This window comes from Chroicocephalus ridibundus, chromosome 1 (genome assembly GCF_963924245.1).
Source record: "Chroicocephalus ridibundus chromosome 1, bChrRid1.1, whole genome shotgun sequence".
NCBI lineage: Eukaryota > Metazoa > Chordata > Aves > Charadriiformes > Laridae > Chroicocephalus > Chroicocephalus ridibundus.
In genome coordinates, this window is record NC_086284.1 from 193,578,234 (window position 1) to 193,598,323 (window position 20,090).

The 20,090-nt window shown below is 39.2% G+C and overlaps 1 protein-coding gene across 1 annotated transcript in view; it reads right to left on the minus strand.

Annotated features, from left to right (window-relative positions):
- The window catches only part of CTTNBP2 (cortactin binding protein 2), an 87,562-nt gene extending 67,756 nt beyond the window's left edge, over window positions 1–19,806 (minus strand). Inside the window, exons 1-2 of the mRNA XM_063323242.1 lie at window positions 19,452–19,806; window positions 7,461–7,568 (exon numbers count right to left, since the gene is read on the minus strand). Coding sequence (XP_063179312.1) covers window positions 7,461–7,568; window positions 19,452–19,520 — 177 coding nt within the window. The 5' untranslated portion in view covers window positions 19,521–19,806. The remainder of the gene's footprint in view (window positions 1–7,460; window positions 7,569–19,451) is intronic.
- Between the last annotated feature and the right edge of the window lie 284 nt (window positions 19,807–20,090).

Genomic DNA, 20,090 nt, shown 5'->3' on the forward strand with positions numbered 1-20,090 from the left:
AGCAACGCAGTTGGTGCTGTTCAGTTTACACAGTCTAAGAATGGTCTGTGAGGCAAGTCAAAGCAAAGTTAGGTGGGGACAATGGGGACAGTTTCTTCAAAAGTGGGTTCTTGATCTGAATGTTAGGGTAGATTCACCCAGAAGTGCATTCATGCACATATATATAGATATGGCCTTTATAATAATGAACCCCAACATCTTATAACCCACCCATAACACATGAATTCTCTAATAGAATGAAAGTACAAAGAAACATTTTTTTCTTGTTTTAAAATGCAAGAGTTTGCAAAACAACATTAAATTTGATTATTAGAAAAAAATGGAGCAGAGTTTTGAAGTAATATTGGATTATACCATTATGGCCTTGGAAATAAGAGTTTCTTTTCATTGCAGCTAGTTATTTAAGAAATTTCTGAAACAATCCCATCATTTCAAAACAAATGATCTTAAAAAGTAGCACTTTTTTTAAGACTTCCTTTACTGAATTTCTCATGGAATTCCATACTGGCATCCTAGTAGTTCTAAAATGATTAACAGGAGAGTTAGAACCTGAAAACATGGCATTCAACATACCATGCGTTATCTATTTTAAAGAAACATTGTGTAATCTAAACAGTAATCACTATATTTTCTAAAAGCTGTTTATCCTTATTTTAAGGTCTTGTCTTTTTAAAATGGAAACTTTTCAAGGTAAAGCTAATAGAACAGGTTATTAAACTGAAATGTGGCTATGAGGTGTTATTACATGATGCATTAACTTCAGTCTTTTGACCTACCTATTTCATTACATTAATATCCACACCTTCATTACAAAATTCAACCACAGCTCTTCAAGAACAATGCCTTGCTAAGGGAAGTCAGAAATTATCTTATATGGATTTTCTACTTGGGCATATTATGGAAAGTATGATTCATTTCCAGCTCCATTGATTAGCCTGCAGGCCTGTCAAAATGCTTAGATTCAGGAAGATAAACTGTACTTACAATTTGGGCAGAACTAAATCCCACTGCAGAGATATTTTTCTTCTCATCTTTTTATAAACTTAGATAGTCTAGTTAAATTCTCTTAGCAGCTAAATTATCAAAATCTGATTTTCCCTAACTCTGTATTCTACAGTTCATATACAGTGCTCAATAACAGACACCACAAATCCCTGCCCTTCCTTCAACTAAGGCACTAACAACTGTATGACTTTTCTTACCCAGCTGTCTGGTTTTATGACACTACCTATTTCTGAAATGCTTAGCACTTTGTCAGATTTTGCAGAAACCAGCTAAAAGAAGAGAAGCTTTCCTTCCTTAGGAAGTTATGGTAAAAATTAAATACAGTAGGGCTTTACAACACTGAAGAAACACCTACAACCAAATTCACCTTGCCATTCCCATACTGTTTTCCTGACCATGCCATCACATATACAGAATTTGTTGATTTGGAGCTCACTTAAGCTCAGAGAAAAGACATTGCTGTGCAACAATGTCACTGATATTGTAGTCAATTCTAATTAAACAAAAATATATCCATTGTTGGTATTGGCAATTCTTTTAGCCATTTTTTTATTTCATCGGTGATTTTTCCCAACAACCCAAAGAAGTTTTTCTAAATCTATGCAGTGTGGTATATTAAAGGATCTAGTATGATAAAAATTTGCATTTTTGTTCACATTAATTAATGCATAACACAGAAGCAAGAATAATATAAATTTTCATTTTACCATTCACCACCTAATGAAAATTTACATAGGCTAATAAAATTATTTTTAAAATAAACCAAAATCCCAACTAAGTTAAACTTTTAGATGAAAAATAACCTACTAATGATTTAACTTCATGAGAGAATCACACTAAAAGCAGCATTTAGTATTTGTAATTCCAGGCTTGACAGCTAACACTAGCACTTTAATTCGTCATATGAGGGTCAATGCACTATAAAAAAAATCCTCTAGAAAGCAGGCAGATACAGCAACCACTTTATGGTTGGAGAAAAAAAACAACAAATGAATGCTGCATTTGAGGTCACAGTTGTGGGAGGCCAGACCTGTGCTTTGATTATGTGGCCACATTACCTCCACATTAAGAATATATTATCCCCTTATTACAGGCAAACAGTTTATTTGGATAATTGAGACAGATGGAGGCAGCAGCTATAGCTGTCTCCCTCCTTTTCTAACTATATGCATTCCCAATAGCAATTAAACAGCATGTTATTTCTCATTAGTGAAATAACTAATGATTTAAATGTTAATCTGAATTTAACTTTAATTGCCATGCAACCCTGATCATGGAGTTACTAAAATAAAGAAATTACAGATTCAGAAAGAACCATCTTAAGTCATCTGGTGTAGCAGTTATACAAAATCAGAGTGCTAATGAGAAAGATTTACACAAAGATCACCCCCTTTCAGGTGAATCCTGATGCTGCCCTCCACAGCAAATTAACTGTTCACTTGGGGAATAAATGGGGAAATTTAACCCTAAGCGTGACAAAAGTCTATTCTTCCAAGGCTGTTGGTCCTCAGAGGGATGAACCTGTCCAGCAACTTTAATTGCTCTGGTCGATAATTTCTGTAACTTTTTCAAATCTGAATTTCTCCAACTTCAAAGTTCCACACAGGCAATGATCCCCAGAAAAGAAATAGTGTTCAAATAGAGATTAATTCAGAAAAATACTGTGCGTTCTGTATTGTACAAATCAGAGTGTACTATAACGAATTTGTAAATGCTAAGGGACACCTCCCTGCCCCCCCAGCTTTCTCTGTTTATATCAAAGCACCAACCTGCTACTTTTACAGCAATAGTAGGAGACCTTGACCCAGTTAGACAAAGTTTCAATCACTGGAGAAGGAAGCAACAGCCCTTTTTTAGAAAAAGGAATGCTATGTGTCCTTACGTATCTGCAGTTGTGCATATTATAAAGGAACAAAGATGTATTGTGAAAATGTGGAAGTATGCAGATTTCATCTGCATATTTCTTACAAATACAGTTTGGATTTCAAGTTTTGTTTTTGTTTCAAAAGCAGACTTGAAGGGATCAAAACTTTATTTAAAATAGAGTGGAACTCTACAATAAATTATGCACAAAGATGCAATAAAAAAATTAATTATTCTATGTGTTACCTTGGGTTTGGTTCTCTCTAATTTTTCATGTTGCACAGAATTAAACTGCCTTAATAAAAATCTACCACATCAACGCTACTAACTTTACTAACTAAACTTATCTCCTCTCCACCCCCCAGGATGACCAGTAAATTTAACAAGATTTCTTCCCATAATCCCAAACTAATGGCCTTTCTCACTTGTAATTTTTATTTTTTTATTTACACAGAATAGACAGAATGGACACCGCACTGGAACAATACCCTGTGGACAGACTTAAAATTCCCTAGTTCAATCTTTTCAAAGCAGAGTAACATACTCTGAAGCCTTTTTTCTGTCCTCTCATTGGGCTGCACCTTTTTGAAACTAAGCTTTAAATAAGCAGAAGTAGTTATGCAAAAATCTTAAAAGTGCAAAATGAGCAGTTAGTAGCCACGGCTACTAGTAAGTTTCAGTTTAATTTGAGAGAAATTAAACTGAAAGTCATAAAACACAAATTCATTTTATGATACTATGAATACACTGTAAATGAACAGCCAGAAGTCAAGCAACTGAAGACAATATAATTCTGAAATCCAAGAGCATTGTCTCTGTGTTAGAAAAGCAGTATTACAACAGTACTAACTGATACAGGGTATCATTTTGGAGTTCAATTTCTTTCACCGACACCTCAAACTGTGCATAATTTTACAGCTATTTTTTAAATAAGAGAAAAAAATATAATCCATAACTCACAAAATCACAACACATTAACGAGGTTATTATTTTAGATTTCTATGAGCTATTAAGTAGTAGAGTTTGCTCCATATATTGGACTGAGGCTCAATACACAAAAACAAAGAGGTCAGAAATATTTTCTGCTTAATCCATCAGAACCCATCACAGGCAAATTACACTTTTACTATGTATCAAGAAGCACTAAACTGTAATCCTGAAAAGTAAATTTCTAAAGTGATTAAAAAAGAATTCATCCAAAACAAGATTTTAGAATGGATTTAAGTGAGAACTCCATAATACATGTATATACATATAAACACACTATAAACATGTCATAGAAAAAAGACCCCAAAACGAAACCAAGAACCAGTAAGGCACAAGTTCCAACTCCATATCTTACCCAAAAATACTGTTCCTGCTCCCTAGTTCTTACCCCTTAACTTTCTGCCAGAAATCTCTGTTTCATTCTACCAGGGAATACTGGGGATAAAGTGTGGATTGCGATGATATAACATGTACGCCAAGGGAAAAAACATTTGGCACACATCCATGGTCCTGTAAGAGTCAGCCTGAAAAGAAACCCTACTTATGGATGTTGAAGGTATGTGTGGGGTTCTTTTACACAACTGGCTTTATAGACAGAGAAAAAACATCAGATCTCTTTCACATCTTCAGTAAAGCACATGATGTGGCTTCACACAAAATTAGTGAAGTGGGAAACGAGGTCAGTGTAAGAATTTATACAATGGGAAAAGGACAGACTAACAGAGATGTATCAAACAGGTCTTGTTAAAATGAGAAACTTCATGCTAGGTATAGATCAAGAGTAGTACCATGTGAGTCAGTCTTTAATTGTATTCAGTGTTACCAGTTCTTTTGTGAGCAGTCAAGACTGAATCACTTTAATGCCAGAACTTGCCAGGAGAGGTATTTCCAATAGATACATAAGTACTATTTATTGCACAAATTTTACAAATACTCAGTGCAACCATGCAAAATGAGTACGGATAACGGTACACGCACTTAGGAATGATGTAGTTAAACTTAAGTGATTATAGAGAAAAATCTGAGATGACAACCACAAGAACGGTTACTTTTTAAGAGAAGATTAAAAGATCCAGTTCTAAGAGAAGATTAAAAGATCCAGTTCTAAGAGAAGATTAAAAGATCCAGTTCTGGAGTCTTACAAAAAGACCAAGAACATATAAAACTGGTTAATACATTTATATATCACAGTGACTGAAAACTGACAGGAAGGTCACTTAAGAGGAAAAGACAACACACATATTATCTATTATAGGGATGGAAATTATCAGGCTTTGACCTATCAGAGAAATTAGGCTTTGAAATAGCCCTGCAGTCCTAGTAGAATCTAAAACAAAAAAAAAACCAAACAAAAACCAAAACCACAAACCAAAAAACTCCCCAAACACAAACTCACAAACTTTCCTAATTTTGAAACAGAGCTTGATCAGCTTTTGAAATAATAACATAACAAGTCTTTTCCCTTATATGAAAACCATTTTCTCCTTCTTTAAGGATACACAAAGTATATATGTCAATTTTTTGAAACAAATCAAAGTACCAAATTTGACACAATTCCAGTGGAATTTTCTTGTTATTCGCTTTTACAAAAGACCTATATTTGGCTCTCTAGTAGCTTATCTTGTGTGCTGCTCAGAGACTCTAGCTGTTAATACTGCTGACTTGTGGCTTCCCGAGTAAGAAGCCAGAAGATCTGAAAGTATTGTATTCCAAGATAGCAGGCTACAGTTCTTCAGCAGGTATAACTTCCAAGTTTTCCAGTATTGGTACGGCCAACCAGGCAAGCTGCCTGGAAGATTCGAGTTCCACACGGATTTTGTTTAGAGGATATTACTACGAAATACAGGAACTGGAAATTGAGATGCAGAAGAAAAAAACAAAAAAACCAAAACAAGACCAACTTTGAACATTTAAATACCTCATGTGAAATGGATCTACTTTTTATATTGATCTATATTTGTCATCAAAACCCACTGTGTACATACTATCCATTTCATCAGGTGGCTGGAAATCTGATGCAGACTTTTTCTCTCCTGGGACTGCACTCTCCTGAACATTTAATGTTTACTATTCTTAAACGTGTACTGCATTCTTCTTTTTTATTTTTTTTTTAATTTTTTTTATTTTTATTTCATTCATTTTCAATATATCCATTATTTGGTATGCAGTGTAGTAGCTTCTTCATGAATATGTATTAGAGAAAATTCTCTGAATATTCTATTTGCATTGCTCCAAAGTCAGAACAGTCAAAAAAAGAGATTCTGGATGTGGTGTGCACATTGTTTACCCTTTTACAAAACCTTAATTGGCAGTCAGGTATAATAAAAAGTCCTAGTCCAGGCAACTGAGATGTGAAACTGTAAAACAGCTAGATAAAAACGCAGCACATTTCAACATGTATGTATACCTGAAGGCCAAACACCAAATGACTTCAAAGTGCAGTAATCCCCCAGAAACATATTGCTTACAGTGTCTTATTGTCATTACAAAATGAAAATTGTATTTTATAAGAGAGATTTATACCAATAAAGTCTTTAGTTATTAACACAGGTATATCAATGGCCGCTACTTTAAAGCTCCGTTTGAATCAAGTGATCTGAAGCCACCACAAAACAAATTAAAATTAAATAAAAATAAATTTACAACTGTTACTGTGACATTACAAGTGGAAAATATTCACATACTACTTGATAATCATTACACATACTACTACTAGTATTAGAAATATTTTGTTACATTGACTTTTTGCTTTAAGAGACCTTAAAGGGCATAATTTCCCTCTATCAACTATAAAGCTACACTTATTTTCAAACCATGTAAGGCTGTTTCTCCCCTTAAACCTGTAGGCTGTTTGGCAGCTGTGTTAAATTTTACTCTGTTTTGGACCAACTTAAAAGTCTTTACATTCATAAAAATGTATCATCTTCTGATTAAAATACAGTTTTGTTTGTACGTTTCCAGTCAACTTTCTAAGTTGCCTTTCAGACTGCAACCTTCTGAAGCAGAAAACCAACCTTCACATGTGCCTAGCACAGCAAAAATCTAACCAAGTACTTGTGAGTGCTGTCAGGAGTATATAACTGTATTTCACTTTTTATTAAAAAAACAAGAAAACCCAAAACAACTCAATAAACCAAAAAGCACCACAAAAACTTTTCCATAAGTGGACATGACCATCCAATTTTTTCCCCTCTTTCCATCTCAAAGAAAATGAATGCATTGGATTGACTAGATGCACAAACATATAGACCATTAGAACAAGTGAGGAATGGACTGAATTTGCCTTTGAAGCTATTACTTCCTTTCACAGATAACTGGCTCTATAATATAAAAGAATTTAAAGAGGAAGTAATTTTGCAGTTTTCACACTTATTTCTCTGAAATTTTGTTGGTATCTTATACCAAAATTACATAGAATTACTGAATTGCAACAATTAAACAACATATTTTGTGATTACTGAGATTTAGTTAACCTAAAACTTAAAAAAAACAATTTACTCTTCCACTAATAATATTCTATGCACAGTGTAAAGGAAGTGGTAAAAGAAAATTACGAAAAAAAAAACCAAAAAATGCAAGCAAACCACAACAACCCAGTAACTTACCCGCAAGGCTTCAATTACAAGGTCTCGTGCTTCTAGTTCTCCTTCCATTACACTCAAAAGCATCCGCAATTCTGGCTTGCTCAAGTTATCCACATCAAACTCTCTTTTCTGTAAGAAACAAAACACTGATGAACACAATAACTAACTGATTGCAATAGTTAATGGAGATTTGAAAGATAAACTTATCAGCATCCTAATTATGGGTTTCTCAAATATCTGTAACTGTAAAAAGTTGAGGTGGCTTTATTTGTAATATATACAGTCAAAATTAATAGCAAATAGTTTGATTCTTTTTATTGAAAGTGAAGAAATTAAAAGCCCACCAGTATGACACTGTTACAAATCCTACATCGTTGCAAGGAATTGATCCTACAAAATCTTGTGAATGATAAGGGTGAAATGTTAAAGAAACGAATTCTGTGACTAACAGTTCCCATATGCAGCCTCACAGAGACCAAAACAGTTCAGCAGATCCAAAATAGCACATCAGGGATGAAGGGAAGAGAGGGTGAAAAGAACCTAGACCACAGCACACCTCTTCCGGTGTAACCTGTGCCTCACTTGCAAATAACTACCATGTCATCACAGTATACTGGGCTGAATGTGAATTTTTGAAGCACAACTTGTGAAAAGACATGAAATCTTATCTATATGCTGTCTTTGCAGTCCCATTTGTTTGGCTGGAGGGTACAGTTCAGGTTTAAGAGGCACTGACAAACAACAGTTCAACAACAATATCTTCTCACACCAGTTACCAAGATCACTGTGAGTCTGACTTCCACTCCTAGCAAGACAGTAGAAGGAGTTTAGACTGACAAATAAGATCACTGAGTGCATGCATAAACACTGTCTGCTGGGAATACTAGTATGGCTTCTGTAAAACCAAATCCACCTCACAAACTGCCACAGTTCTGTAACAATGTCAATAGATACATAGGTAAAGGGGATCCACTGGACACTAATATATTTGAATTTTCTAGAAGTATTGGACAAGGTTCTATACCAAATATTATTACAGAAACTCCTTTCCAACAGAATTGTATGAAAAGACACTTCAGGGATAGGCAGCAAACACTATGGGTAACAAACACTTTTCAAGATGGAGACAGGTAAGCAGTGGGGCGCCTCTGGGATCAGTTTTATTCGACTTCTTCATCAATAACCCAGAAAAAGGATAGAGAAGTGGCAGGGGTATCTGCCTCATGTGGGAGTTGGCACATAATTCCTCACTTACAGGGTTATCACCCTCATTTTGCCACTATATAAACACTGATAATGAAACCCACATCTCAAGTACTGCATAAAGTCCTAATCTAAAGGTATAGAATTGGCCAACTAAAAGAATGAAGAGAGATGGACTAACTACTATATGACGAAAGCCCACAAGGCTGGAAGTCTTGATTTTGGAGGTGGGGTGGGGGAAATGTTATTAACATTTACAAAAATCACAAATGTAGTAGATAAGATTAATACAAATCTCTTGTTCATCAATATCCACAATGCTAACACAAGTAGACGCTTGGTGAAATTAGAAGGGGATCATTTTAAGGGAGAGAAAACAACATTTATTCCACATACCAGATTCAGCTGACCAGCTTGATTTCCAATACATTATTCCCTGCAAGGGAAATGCTATGGTCCTTGCTGTGATGTGTCTCCTAGCAAAGCCCTGAGATGCAGACCCTCAGCTACCTTCAGTATGAAGTAATCAGTTGCCAAATTAGCTGAACTGTGTATCTGGATATACCATCTATTTTCCCTAAAGGATGTAAAATGTAAGAGTTCAGCTACCCAGGAGCTTAACTTCAGCACCGGAAAATCCAATAAAAATTAAAGCAAGTACCATTTCAGCTTTATCAAGGCAAGAAGAGGGCAAAATAGTTGTTCTTCCCTCAGGCTAGAAGGCCATAGATCAAAACTACCCAAAAGCTATAACTGTATTAGATTTACTCTGTGTTCCATTATTACTTTGTAGTTAAAACACACAGAGGTGCACAAATGGCTAGTGAGAATTGTATGCCAGAACTTTAGAACTTCAGCTATTTGCATTCAATGAATATTGGATTGAGCTGCTTCACTTATGTGAACAGCATGGATCAACAACCAGAGCAATGATTCCTATTAAGTGTAACTGTTTCAGGGACAGGACCATCCACTCGAATATTTCTACACTGAACAATAGCTATCGTCTATTTTTGCTGCCTGGGTCAGCTATTTCTCTAATCCAAGAGATACCTCTTACCCTTCATGCCAATGGACCACGAAAAACAACTAAAAGGCTATTTCCTAACATACCCCTCACAATTCTTCTATACAGTGCTCACCAATCTATGGACATGTATAACGTGAAAAGTTATTAAACGTACACAGTTCCTCACATAATCTAGTGACAGTAGACTACATTTTACCTTACAGGCTGCAGCAGATTTCACTCTCAGTACTTCTAACTAATAAATTTAATTCAGTCAGATAGGAGGACCCACTTATGCACCCTCCTTCTTCTACGAACCACTTCATAATATCTAATAGCTCAAGGACAGCAGCTGATTTATTCATATAACTTCCTTTATAATAGAGAAAAACTGTCTCCATTTTTCAGATGGAAAACTGATGCAAAGATATGAAGTATTTTTTTCCAAACCACACAAAAATCAAGTAGTGTACAACACAATTTTCGGTAACAGTCTTTTAAGTCTCTGTTCACTGGTTTAACCACTACATTAGCTTCCTTTCTAAAATATGCTTGCCTCCTCTGACAAAAAAGGCACCCAAGGTTTCCGATAGACAGGGACAAAGTTAAGAGTATCCACAAAAGCACGCTGCAAAAAACATGAGCCTACTCTTTTCTCCAAGTCAGTAAATTCAACTTGTCAGGAGGTATAACACAGGGCAGTTATTAGTCAAAACACTGACTGTACATCATAGTTGAAACTTCATTTCTGCAGTCTTCCACAAGACATAAATGAAAACGCTCTTACATTCTTAACAAACCAGAGGCATTCTTCAACATATGTGATGCAGTGATGAGCTTTTTTAACTAAGCATCTGATCAAGCAATTAAAGTAAATTTTGTTCAAGCACGCACCCTGAACTAGAACACGTGAAAAGACAGCAACAACAAGCAATTAGAAGTGTTCTCTTGTAATATATAGTTAGATATAAATAAACAAAAAAAAAATGTTAATAGAAAGACATACCAACAAGACACACAGCTTAGTTTTTATATTTTCGATTTTAAAACTTGAAATATGAACTAGCAAACCCACTTCACATATGAACAGCTCTAGCATATCAGACTAAAAGCCACTTAGCTGAGCATCCTGTCTCCAAAAGCAGCAAATAATGGATGCCTTGAAATCAGTACCAAAGCAGGACAAGCACATAATGATATTTCCCAGAAATACTCTCCCAGCCTCCAGCAATTTTCAGTTTATGCACCTTCTGAGCCAGAAATTGTGATTTTGCAGGTAATAGCTCTTGGCTGACATACCTGTTGTGAAGTTGCCCCATTGAGTTGTGAAGTTCTAGGTAATTTTAGCATCCACAACATTCCACCACATTCCACAGCATGACTACATATTTTACAAAGAACCATCACCTTTGCCATCAATCTGCCATCGGCTATTTTTATTTGATGCCTTCTGAGTCACTAAACACAGAAAACCTAATCTATTATTATCACACACTCTATGCTACACACTCTACCAGACAAGTCTTCACATACACATGAGGAATAAACAAAATTTCCCAAAACTGATATCCAAAATCAACCAGAAAAGACACAATCAGAAAACATAAAATAAAGAACGTAAGAGCTTTTCAGGTTGAAAGAGAAAATAAGTCTATTTTGGGGCAGAAGTACCTGCCATCCATTTATAGAAGAGATGGTGTACAGCAAATGGCATCAATCAGATGTGCATCATTATTTTACCATTAAATAAAAATACAACCCATCGTTTTTCAAGTCTTGTTTATGAATAATTTTATGCCCACTGAGGCTTTCTTATCATAACTTTATTTGACAAATTCCAAAATTTTAATGACCACTTTTTTACAGTACTTTAAGGACATCTTAGATTTGTTCACTATAGATAAGCAACCTCGAATCCCCTCACACAGGGTAAGAGTGTGCATGGCAGTTGCTGACAAAGCTACCACACCTTCTCCCCACGCGTGTGTCCGAATCAGTACTCATGGAGCTACAATATAGCGGGAACAAAATACATGGTTTAAAGATTTAATATATTCTCAAGCATAGTGGTAAAAACATTTTTAAGATTTGGGTAGATAAAGCATATGATGTAATAAAACTTTCCTTCCTCTTAAACACTTCCCTGCCATCTTCTGGGGACAAAAATGTCAGTCACAGTAGGCTTGCCTGAAGTTCTCATTCAGATGGAGCGCTGTTTGCCTAAATCATAGAGAAAACCGTTGTTTAGCTCTAGAAAAGTAACCTTCCTAACATCTTCCAGCAGAGCAATAAGTCTTAGATCTCCAGACAATAAAGACTGCATTAGTAGCTCATGGCTTATGTGTCATCTGGGGTTTAGCTACAATACCTCTGGTAAAGTGCCAAGCTGTAACAATTTAACCAACAATTTAACAACTATGTAACCGAGCCATCCGTTATATTGGTTTTATAACGGAGATACATGAATATGTTGCTCCAGGGTGAAATTTGGCATACACAACCAAAACACAAGAGAATTTTTTTCTCTACCTCTTTTGGATTTTAAAATGTCTGGTTTATTTGATTTATAAGAACAAAGTACCTGAAAAAGACTACAACTTCAGTCCTCTATGTCTCTAAAACTCCCCATATTATTTTTCCAGATCAGTTTTGTAAGGGGTGTGTGTTGCCTGGCAGCAAGTGCACTGACAATAAAGCAAACAGCTAATTAGCTAAAACTCATTCAACTACCTGTGTATGCATCACAAAGAGTACAGGCAAAATGATAACCTGCATTGATAAAGATTAAAAGAAGCTCTACCGTGACCCAAAAAGAAGACAAAAGCATCTCTTCTGAACAAGAGAAGGATGATTTAGGACAGCAGTGACCAAACTGGGCAGGCATTTTTCCACCTCCGTCATCTTTGGACCCAAAGACAGAAAGAACATGAAATCTGAAGGTCACCAAGAGGCACAGGAACAGAAGGGACTCTTTCCCACGTGCATAGCTCTTTAGAGCAGAGATGGTGAAAGTCTTTAGGGTTACATTTATTCCACCACCCTCCCACAAAACAAAACAAAAAATTTCTTGTGAGGCAGTGCTAACACTTTGGTTTTGCTGACCTAGACCAGTTGATAGCACAGGCAACTTCAGGGACTAAGAGTGCTGGAGTGCTGTTCATTGTGCCACCACATCAGCTGTTACAAACTCTGCTGCCTGCAGCAGAAGTCTGGAGAGGTAAAGGATAAGAGCCACAGCTTTGTGCTTTCCTTAAGCAGAACAAAGACAAAAAACAAGGTAGCTGTGGATTAATCACAAATGACCACGGAAAACAAGCTCATTTCTGCTCAGAAAGCAGCTATATAGCCTTTTTAAAGATGGAGCTGGGTAATAACACAGCACTTGGGAAAGAAACCTGTGGAGCATAACTGAGGGCTAAAGTGGAAAGACGGGGGGGAGAAGTATAAAAATGGTGTACAGGAAAACACAAAGGGAAAAGCTGCCAAAAAAAAAAGGAAAAAAAAAGAAGCCTTTCAAAAGGGAAGGGAAAGGTACATATCTACATTTGTTACACATTTTATATCAAGTTCCATTAAATACACACAAGAATCCTCTTGAGGATTCACAAAGCAGACTTACAAGATGAGGTTCTAAAACCAAAAAGGTTTGATCAGGCTATATGAAATAAACTTTTAATATCATGATGGCCTCACATCTGTCAGACCCATGAAACAACTACCAGGGAAACACAACCACAATTCATATATTTTGCAACCTCAAGTAGGTCCCCCAGGTACAACTCATCTGACCAAGTACAAAGATCTGTTTTGACTAATTCTATTTAGTTGTCTACATAGAAGCATCTAGTGCAATTTGAAACATCTGGGGGGTCAGAGATATCTATTTGGGACAGGTAGATATGATACAGGACCTAGGACATCCATGCCATCTGGACTGGTAGCAGGCGGCCAGCTGGGATACCCCAGAGTATCACATAGGGGCTACTAAAAAGGAAGCCCTCAAGACCTAACGGCAGGTGTGAGCTATGTAAGGTAGGTATCTAAGGTCCCTATATTTTCAATGGAGAACTGATCAACCTTGTCAGAACAGCCAAGAAAGCTATTCGGCTAACCAGCCACCAGAACTGTTTTGCTCATGGCTCCACTGACTGTATTGGTCAGATTTCCACTGACCATAATAAGATATCAAACACTATGCACACATGTAGACACCTAAATTTAAGCGTCTTGAACCCCATCCATACCTCCAAGAGTCAGCTACCTAAGTCACTTCACTCAAAACCAGAGAAGCTCACAAAGCTGTTCCTAAAACCAGTTATTCCTTCTAACCACTTACTTCACCAACTATAAAAGGAAGCTTCAAGACCTAGCTCAACATAAACATGGGTATGTGGTCAAATGAATCCTAACCTTTTTCTAATAAAGAAAACACTGCAAACAGAATGAGTATTAAAAGAAGTGGTTATAATAACCATAGAGTATTCACGAATACTTCAGGGAAAACCACAATTTATTACTTTGGCTGCGGAAGGCTTGTTCTTTAGTTTGAAACTAGGGTAAGAGTCTGTGGCCACATGCATCTCCCAAAATTATCTGACGCAAAAAATACATGTCCATTTCCCACCCCATCCAAGATCAACTTAAGAAGATGTGACCTATAGGAATGTTCTTGGCAACAGAAACAAATATGAAGGCAGAGAATATCTTTCAAGGAAAAGCAACACCGTGGAACTTGCTCCTCAACCAAGACATGAGTTTCTTGCTGAAGAGAATATCAGCTGATGTTAACATCCAGGACTTATATAAAATTTCATACAGTTGTATCTGAGGGATCATGAGGGGACTGTAAATGCATTTAATTATTCCCATCCATTAGGTCAATGACTTTTATTGGATTATTCATCACATGAAGTTACCTGATTATTCTGCCCTCTTCTTCCCCAAGCACAGCTCCCTTGCTTTCTGTTTTTTTCAAAGGTTTTCTTTAAAAGGTATGGGGGAGGTTTTGTTTAGTTGTTGTGGGTTTTTTTGGCTTGAGCTAACTGCAAAACTTTTAACAGCTTCAACATTAACCATAAATATACCTCAAAACTGGGAAATTTATTTTGGAAACAAAAAAACCCAGCCCCCAACCCCTCAAAAATTAGTAAGACACTGACCTTTGCACATACCCAGATATCGTCATAGCTGTTAAAACATTTTTGCAGTCTATTAACAGCCACAAAGGTACTTAGTCATTTTTTATTTCAGTGCAAGTTAGGTAACTAAGTTCTTTTTTTAATGGATCTAGGCCCACAACCCTTCAATAACCATGTTTAAACACTTACGTAAATTTAACAGGTAATTTCTATTCAGAAAGTTGCTTTCAGACAAGTCACTTCTAAGGCAAACAGTATATGATTAGATCCAGGTACAGGTACACATTGTTGAACCTATCTTAAGAAGTCTTCCAGAATTTTACACCTTAGAACCAAAAAACAATGACCAAAAAATATTTAATTCACATACCATAGAGGCAGTACCTCTTCCCTAAGCCTGCTTGATACCTTCCTGTTTACATATTCAAGGATTCCACAGGTATTGTAAATCAACTGATCCCTTTCTTGGGTAGGAGTGTCAGCAGAGGCAGACCTCAAACTGTTGGCTTCCTGAGCTCTTTCCTTCCCGTTCAAATTTGCATCTCTATTCTGATCTTGCTATATCACCTTTGAGGCCAAAGCAACGCTTACACAAATGAAGTCAAAGTGGTTGGGAAAAACAACAGGACGTACTGCATCCCACAGATTTGCACCTCCATGGCACTTTCACACATCCGGCTCACAGCATTGCCCCTCTGTACTTCACCTTTAATGACAGGCAGTGTGACAAGTCCACATTTGGAAGAGAAAGGAACATTTACAAAGTGGACTACATTCAGTGGCTTTCTTTTCTCATTCCGCAGGACCGACCTTCACAACAAGAGAAGAGCGGCTGTGCTGCAGGTTGTGGAGTAGAAGGCACAGAAAAAGCAATGCTGTAGTTTAAGTCAGGGGGAGAAGAGTCAGAAAGGAAGTTTGAAGTATATCACTGCAAGATGGATCGAGACCAATCTCTCATCACAGAGGAGCAGCAGGACTGAACCAGACAGAACTGTGCTGTCTCTGCACCTCATCTACATGTTGAAACTACACAACAGCATCGTGCACCTGACTGCATGAAAACAACTTCTCTGAACAATAACGCTACACTGAGAACTTGTATTCAGATGAAGACAGTGGTATCTAACAGAAGTCCTTTTGCAAGTGACCATTTTCCAGGATGTAATCCCTAATAAGAGATCCCTAATAAGCTTTTCAAGGCTTATGGTCTCATTTTCTGCTACTTGCAATATTTTTCAGATATGGATCTTTCCAACTGATCTAAATCAGCCTGTATAATTGGTCTGATCACACCATTATTTATCATTTCATTATATAGACCAGAATGGCAGTTCTACTACAAGCGTTCTTGCAGATCGATATAATGTGAACATACCACCAAGCTAAGCATAAAATCCTACACAACGTCACCACAAAGTGATATGTAATTAATCTCAATTTATCAATTTTTTAAAATATTGACAGGTTTTTTCCGTAGTGCAACTTTTTTGCACTGTTACATGACCCTCAGCAGCCCAGACTGATCCTTTTGGGTATGCACACATCATTCTCAATGAATTTTTGACCGATGAAGACAGCAGCAAAATCCCTACTCACTTTAGAGGAGTCAAGATTCCACTCTACCATCATCCTTTACACGTACAGCTTTACAGACAGCGGAAGATACTGTCTTTCAGACAAAAATAATGTTTATCCTTTTGATCACTGGTCAAGCAAAAATCAAACACAGAAATATTGCTGATTAACAAACTTTGTGTTTGATATAACAGGCTTTTCATAGGATTTTTTAAAGCTACACTGGAGCTGTAACGTGTGACAAGCCAGCTCTCTATGCACAGCAGGCTGATGTTCAATGTTTCAACAAAAAGACTGTCAAATTGGATTATTTCTTGCTATTATATAATCATTATTGGTAGACATTATGCAGATGGCAGGCATTCAAAGATGTTTAAAATACACACACATGTTTTCTCTCAATTCTAGTCCAAATTGCACCAACACGATTTCACTGGCTTCAGTGCAATCAAGCCGTGGAGGTATGAAAAAGGACCAGAACCACTCCCCTGCCATTTTTCCTTGTCATCCTTACCACAATAAAAATTACCAATATTTTGTGGGAAAGAAGTGGTGGGCTTACCAAATGCTGTGCTCCATCCAAGGAAACTCAGAATGACAAGATTATAGGCTTTGCTCCTACATGTAACATACTATAGAACAGTCTAGGCTTTTTCAGTGAAATTCACTGCTGAACGCAAAACAAGGAGGGAGAGAGGCACTTTTAATCCTTTTCTACAGTGCTTCTAAAAGCAGCAAAAAAAGTCCTTCTTTCCAGTGATGTTACTGATAGCGTACCAAGATGCAATAACAGCATTTAGTATCAAGAAACCCTACTGCACCATCCTGTCTTATACATCTCCTGCTTACACTATAAAATTTACACATTAACATATTACTATTACAAATACTGTTTGTACAGTTTTTTACTGCACCATTTGTACAATCAGGATTCTGAGAACTAAAAAAGAAAAAAAACCTAAAATTGTACCGAAAATAATATTTTGTTATTAGTTGAAGTTTAGTGTGATTTAAAAGATAGTCATCTGGATGCTTTCCATCATCCTAAAAGTAAGATGATCCAATTCATAATACTGTACCTTGAGCTTAAAGATAGAAAAAAAAGATGTTCATGCAAACCCTCCAAAAGGAATATTGGAGTATTGTATAAATACTTTTAAAAATCTTTTCATGGCACAGAGGAGTTCTTTTTACTTTCCTGCACAAGAGATAAAATCAAATCAACAATACAACATTTATATGGCAAGGAAAAAAAAAAGATGAAAGGGAATATTAAATATTTCGTCATAGAATAGTTTGAGTTGGAAGGGACCTAATGACTGAAGGCAAATTAAAAATAACAGCAATTATTTAGAAAATATTTTTAATTGCTTAAGTATAGCTATTACTTTTGTTAGGGAGCAACACACAGGTTACTTCCTAGCACCTCTTCAGTTTTCAAAAAATATTTTAATAGCGATGTGCAGTGTAGGGTTATCACTCCTACATTCCACAATCAGAACGCTAAATTGCATGAGTGGCTTACACTGTGCTGCCTAACAGGACAATACTGGAGTGCTACGTGATTACGAGCTACTTGTTTAAGTTATTAAAACTGAACCTTAAGGCAGTAATAATATGAGTATGCTAAAGAATTCAGTATAAATATTTTTTTACTCATTACTAGGGCTTTAAAGTATTTAATAGTTTGCTTTTATGAATTCTTACCTTAATATTAATTTATGTCATGATTACATCATTGCTTAAAAAGACAGTGATGTTATATTCAATGTGTAAGGTGTACTTTTTTTAAATAAAACTCAATTTCTACGACAATGAAGAAATTAAAACACGCAAGGAAGACTAAGAACACAGTTGGAACAGGGTTTCAGTTAAGAATTAGTGCCTGTTTGAAAGAAAACAAAATAATAATAAAAAAAAGTGCCAGGAAGAACCTCCATTATCGTCCCCTCCCTTCAGGGGGTCATCACCCTCAGAAACGATCATAGAAGTGTCTAGGTTGGAAGGGACCTTTCAGATCATCGAGTCCAACCATAGTCGTGCACCACAGTGGTTTTACTGCCCTAAACTTCGCGTGTCCCTACGAGGCCGAGCACTTACAGCCTGATTTTGGACCTGGCCGCCCTTCTCTCACGCTGGCACTCAACCAGGGAATTAACACCGGGATGATTAGCCCCTGGTCTGTCCCCCTGGGCAGGTCTGACCACGCCGGGTCCGGGATGCGCCGGGCAAGGGAAGGGCTGAGAAGGGTCGCCCACCGCAGGGGCGAGGAGCCGGCGACCCACCGCAGGACAGGCTACCCGAGGGGACGGTCCCCCGCTCCCCTGAGGGGGGTCAGGCCGGGGAGAGGAGCCCGCCGCTCGCCAGGCACCCGGCTGGCACCACACCACGTCCCTCCACCTCCCCCAGAGAAGACACGCCGGGATGGCGGGGTTTCTGCTCGGCTTTTGGGGGCATTTTAAGATAGGGAGACAGATCCTGCCCCTGAGGCGCCGGCCCGGGGAGGGGAGGTGTCCCAACACACCGGGGAAACGAGGCTGCCCCGCCGCCGAAAACGCCACACGGCGAGGAAAGGAGGAGAAAGCAAGGTCCTTGGCGAGACCGGCAAAGGGTTAAAGATCAACGTTCCCGCCCCAGGTCTGACAGGTCCCACCGCCCCGGCCGCTGTCACCACCTCAGCCCGCCCGCAGAGACCGGGGCGCAACCGCCCTGGTCGCGGCAAGCGGCGGGAAAAGGGGTGTGAGAGAGGCGAGAGCGGGGAGCGGACGCCCCCCCGCCCCGCTCCTCCTCCCTTGCCCCCTCACGGGCCAGCGGGAAGGAACAATGGGGGAGAGAACCCGCCGCCCCCGTTGTGGGGAGGAGGGAGGCCGGCCGAGAGGGAAACCCCCGCGCCCCTCTCTCTTCTCCCCCCCCGGGGCGGGATGGGGCTCGGCTGCGGCGGGACCGCCGCAGCCGAGCCCCTTCCCGCCCCGGCGGGGGAGAAGGAGGGCGGAGGGACGGAGTGGGGGAGGCAGGTCTCCAGTTGCATCCCCACAGGGAGCCCTCCTCGCCCCGACCGGGTCGAAGCCCCGCCGCTGAGCCGGTTACCGCTGCCGTGGCCGCCGAGTCCTCCCTCCCGCCGGAGCCCGGCTCGCCGCTCGCTCCCTCCGTCGCCATCTTCCCGCTGTAACGGCTCCGGCGCGGAGAGCGGCGCGGAGCCGAGTGGCGGCAGCCGCCGCCGCCGCCCGCCGCTTAACCCCCTCCCCGCCGGCCAGCGGGGAGGCTTAACCCCTCCGGCGCCGCGCTAGGCGGGGCTGCCGGAGCTGAGCCGCCCCCCTTCTCGCCGACCGAGGCGAGCGACTCCCGCCGGCGGGCCCTCGGGTTTCCCCAACCACCCCCCCCCACCTTCCCCGTCCGCCATGAGGCGGCCCGGAGCCAGGCGGAGGAGGGGGAGCGGGACCCCGCCGCGCAATGGTGGCTGAGGGGAGTGCCCGCGCTGCCCGGGCCCCACGCAGGCGGGCACCGCTCTCCTCCCTTCCCTCCCCCGTGGCTCGGGGGGAAGGAGAATGAAGGGGGGAAAAAAAAAAAAAAAAAAAAAAAAGGTTTTTTACGGTGGGCTTGGCTCACCTGATGGGTGGGATCCTTAAACCAGCTGAAGCCTTTGAGGGAAGGGCATCTGTCTGCCCGTTCCTTCTGGGGGTGCTGACAGGAGTCGCTTCTCCTTTTTCCTCCCCTTCCCCCGTGGAG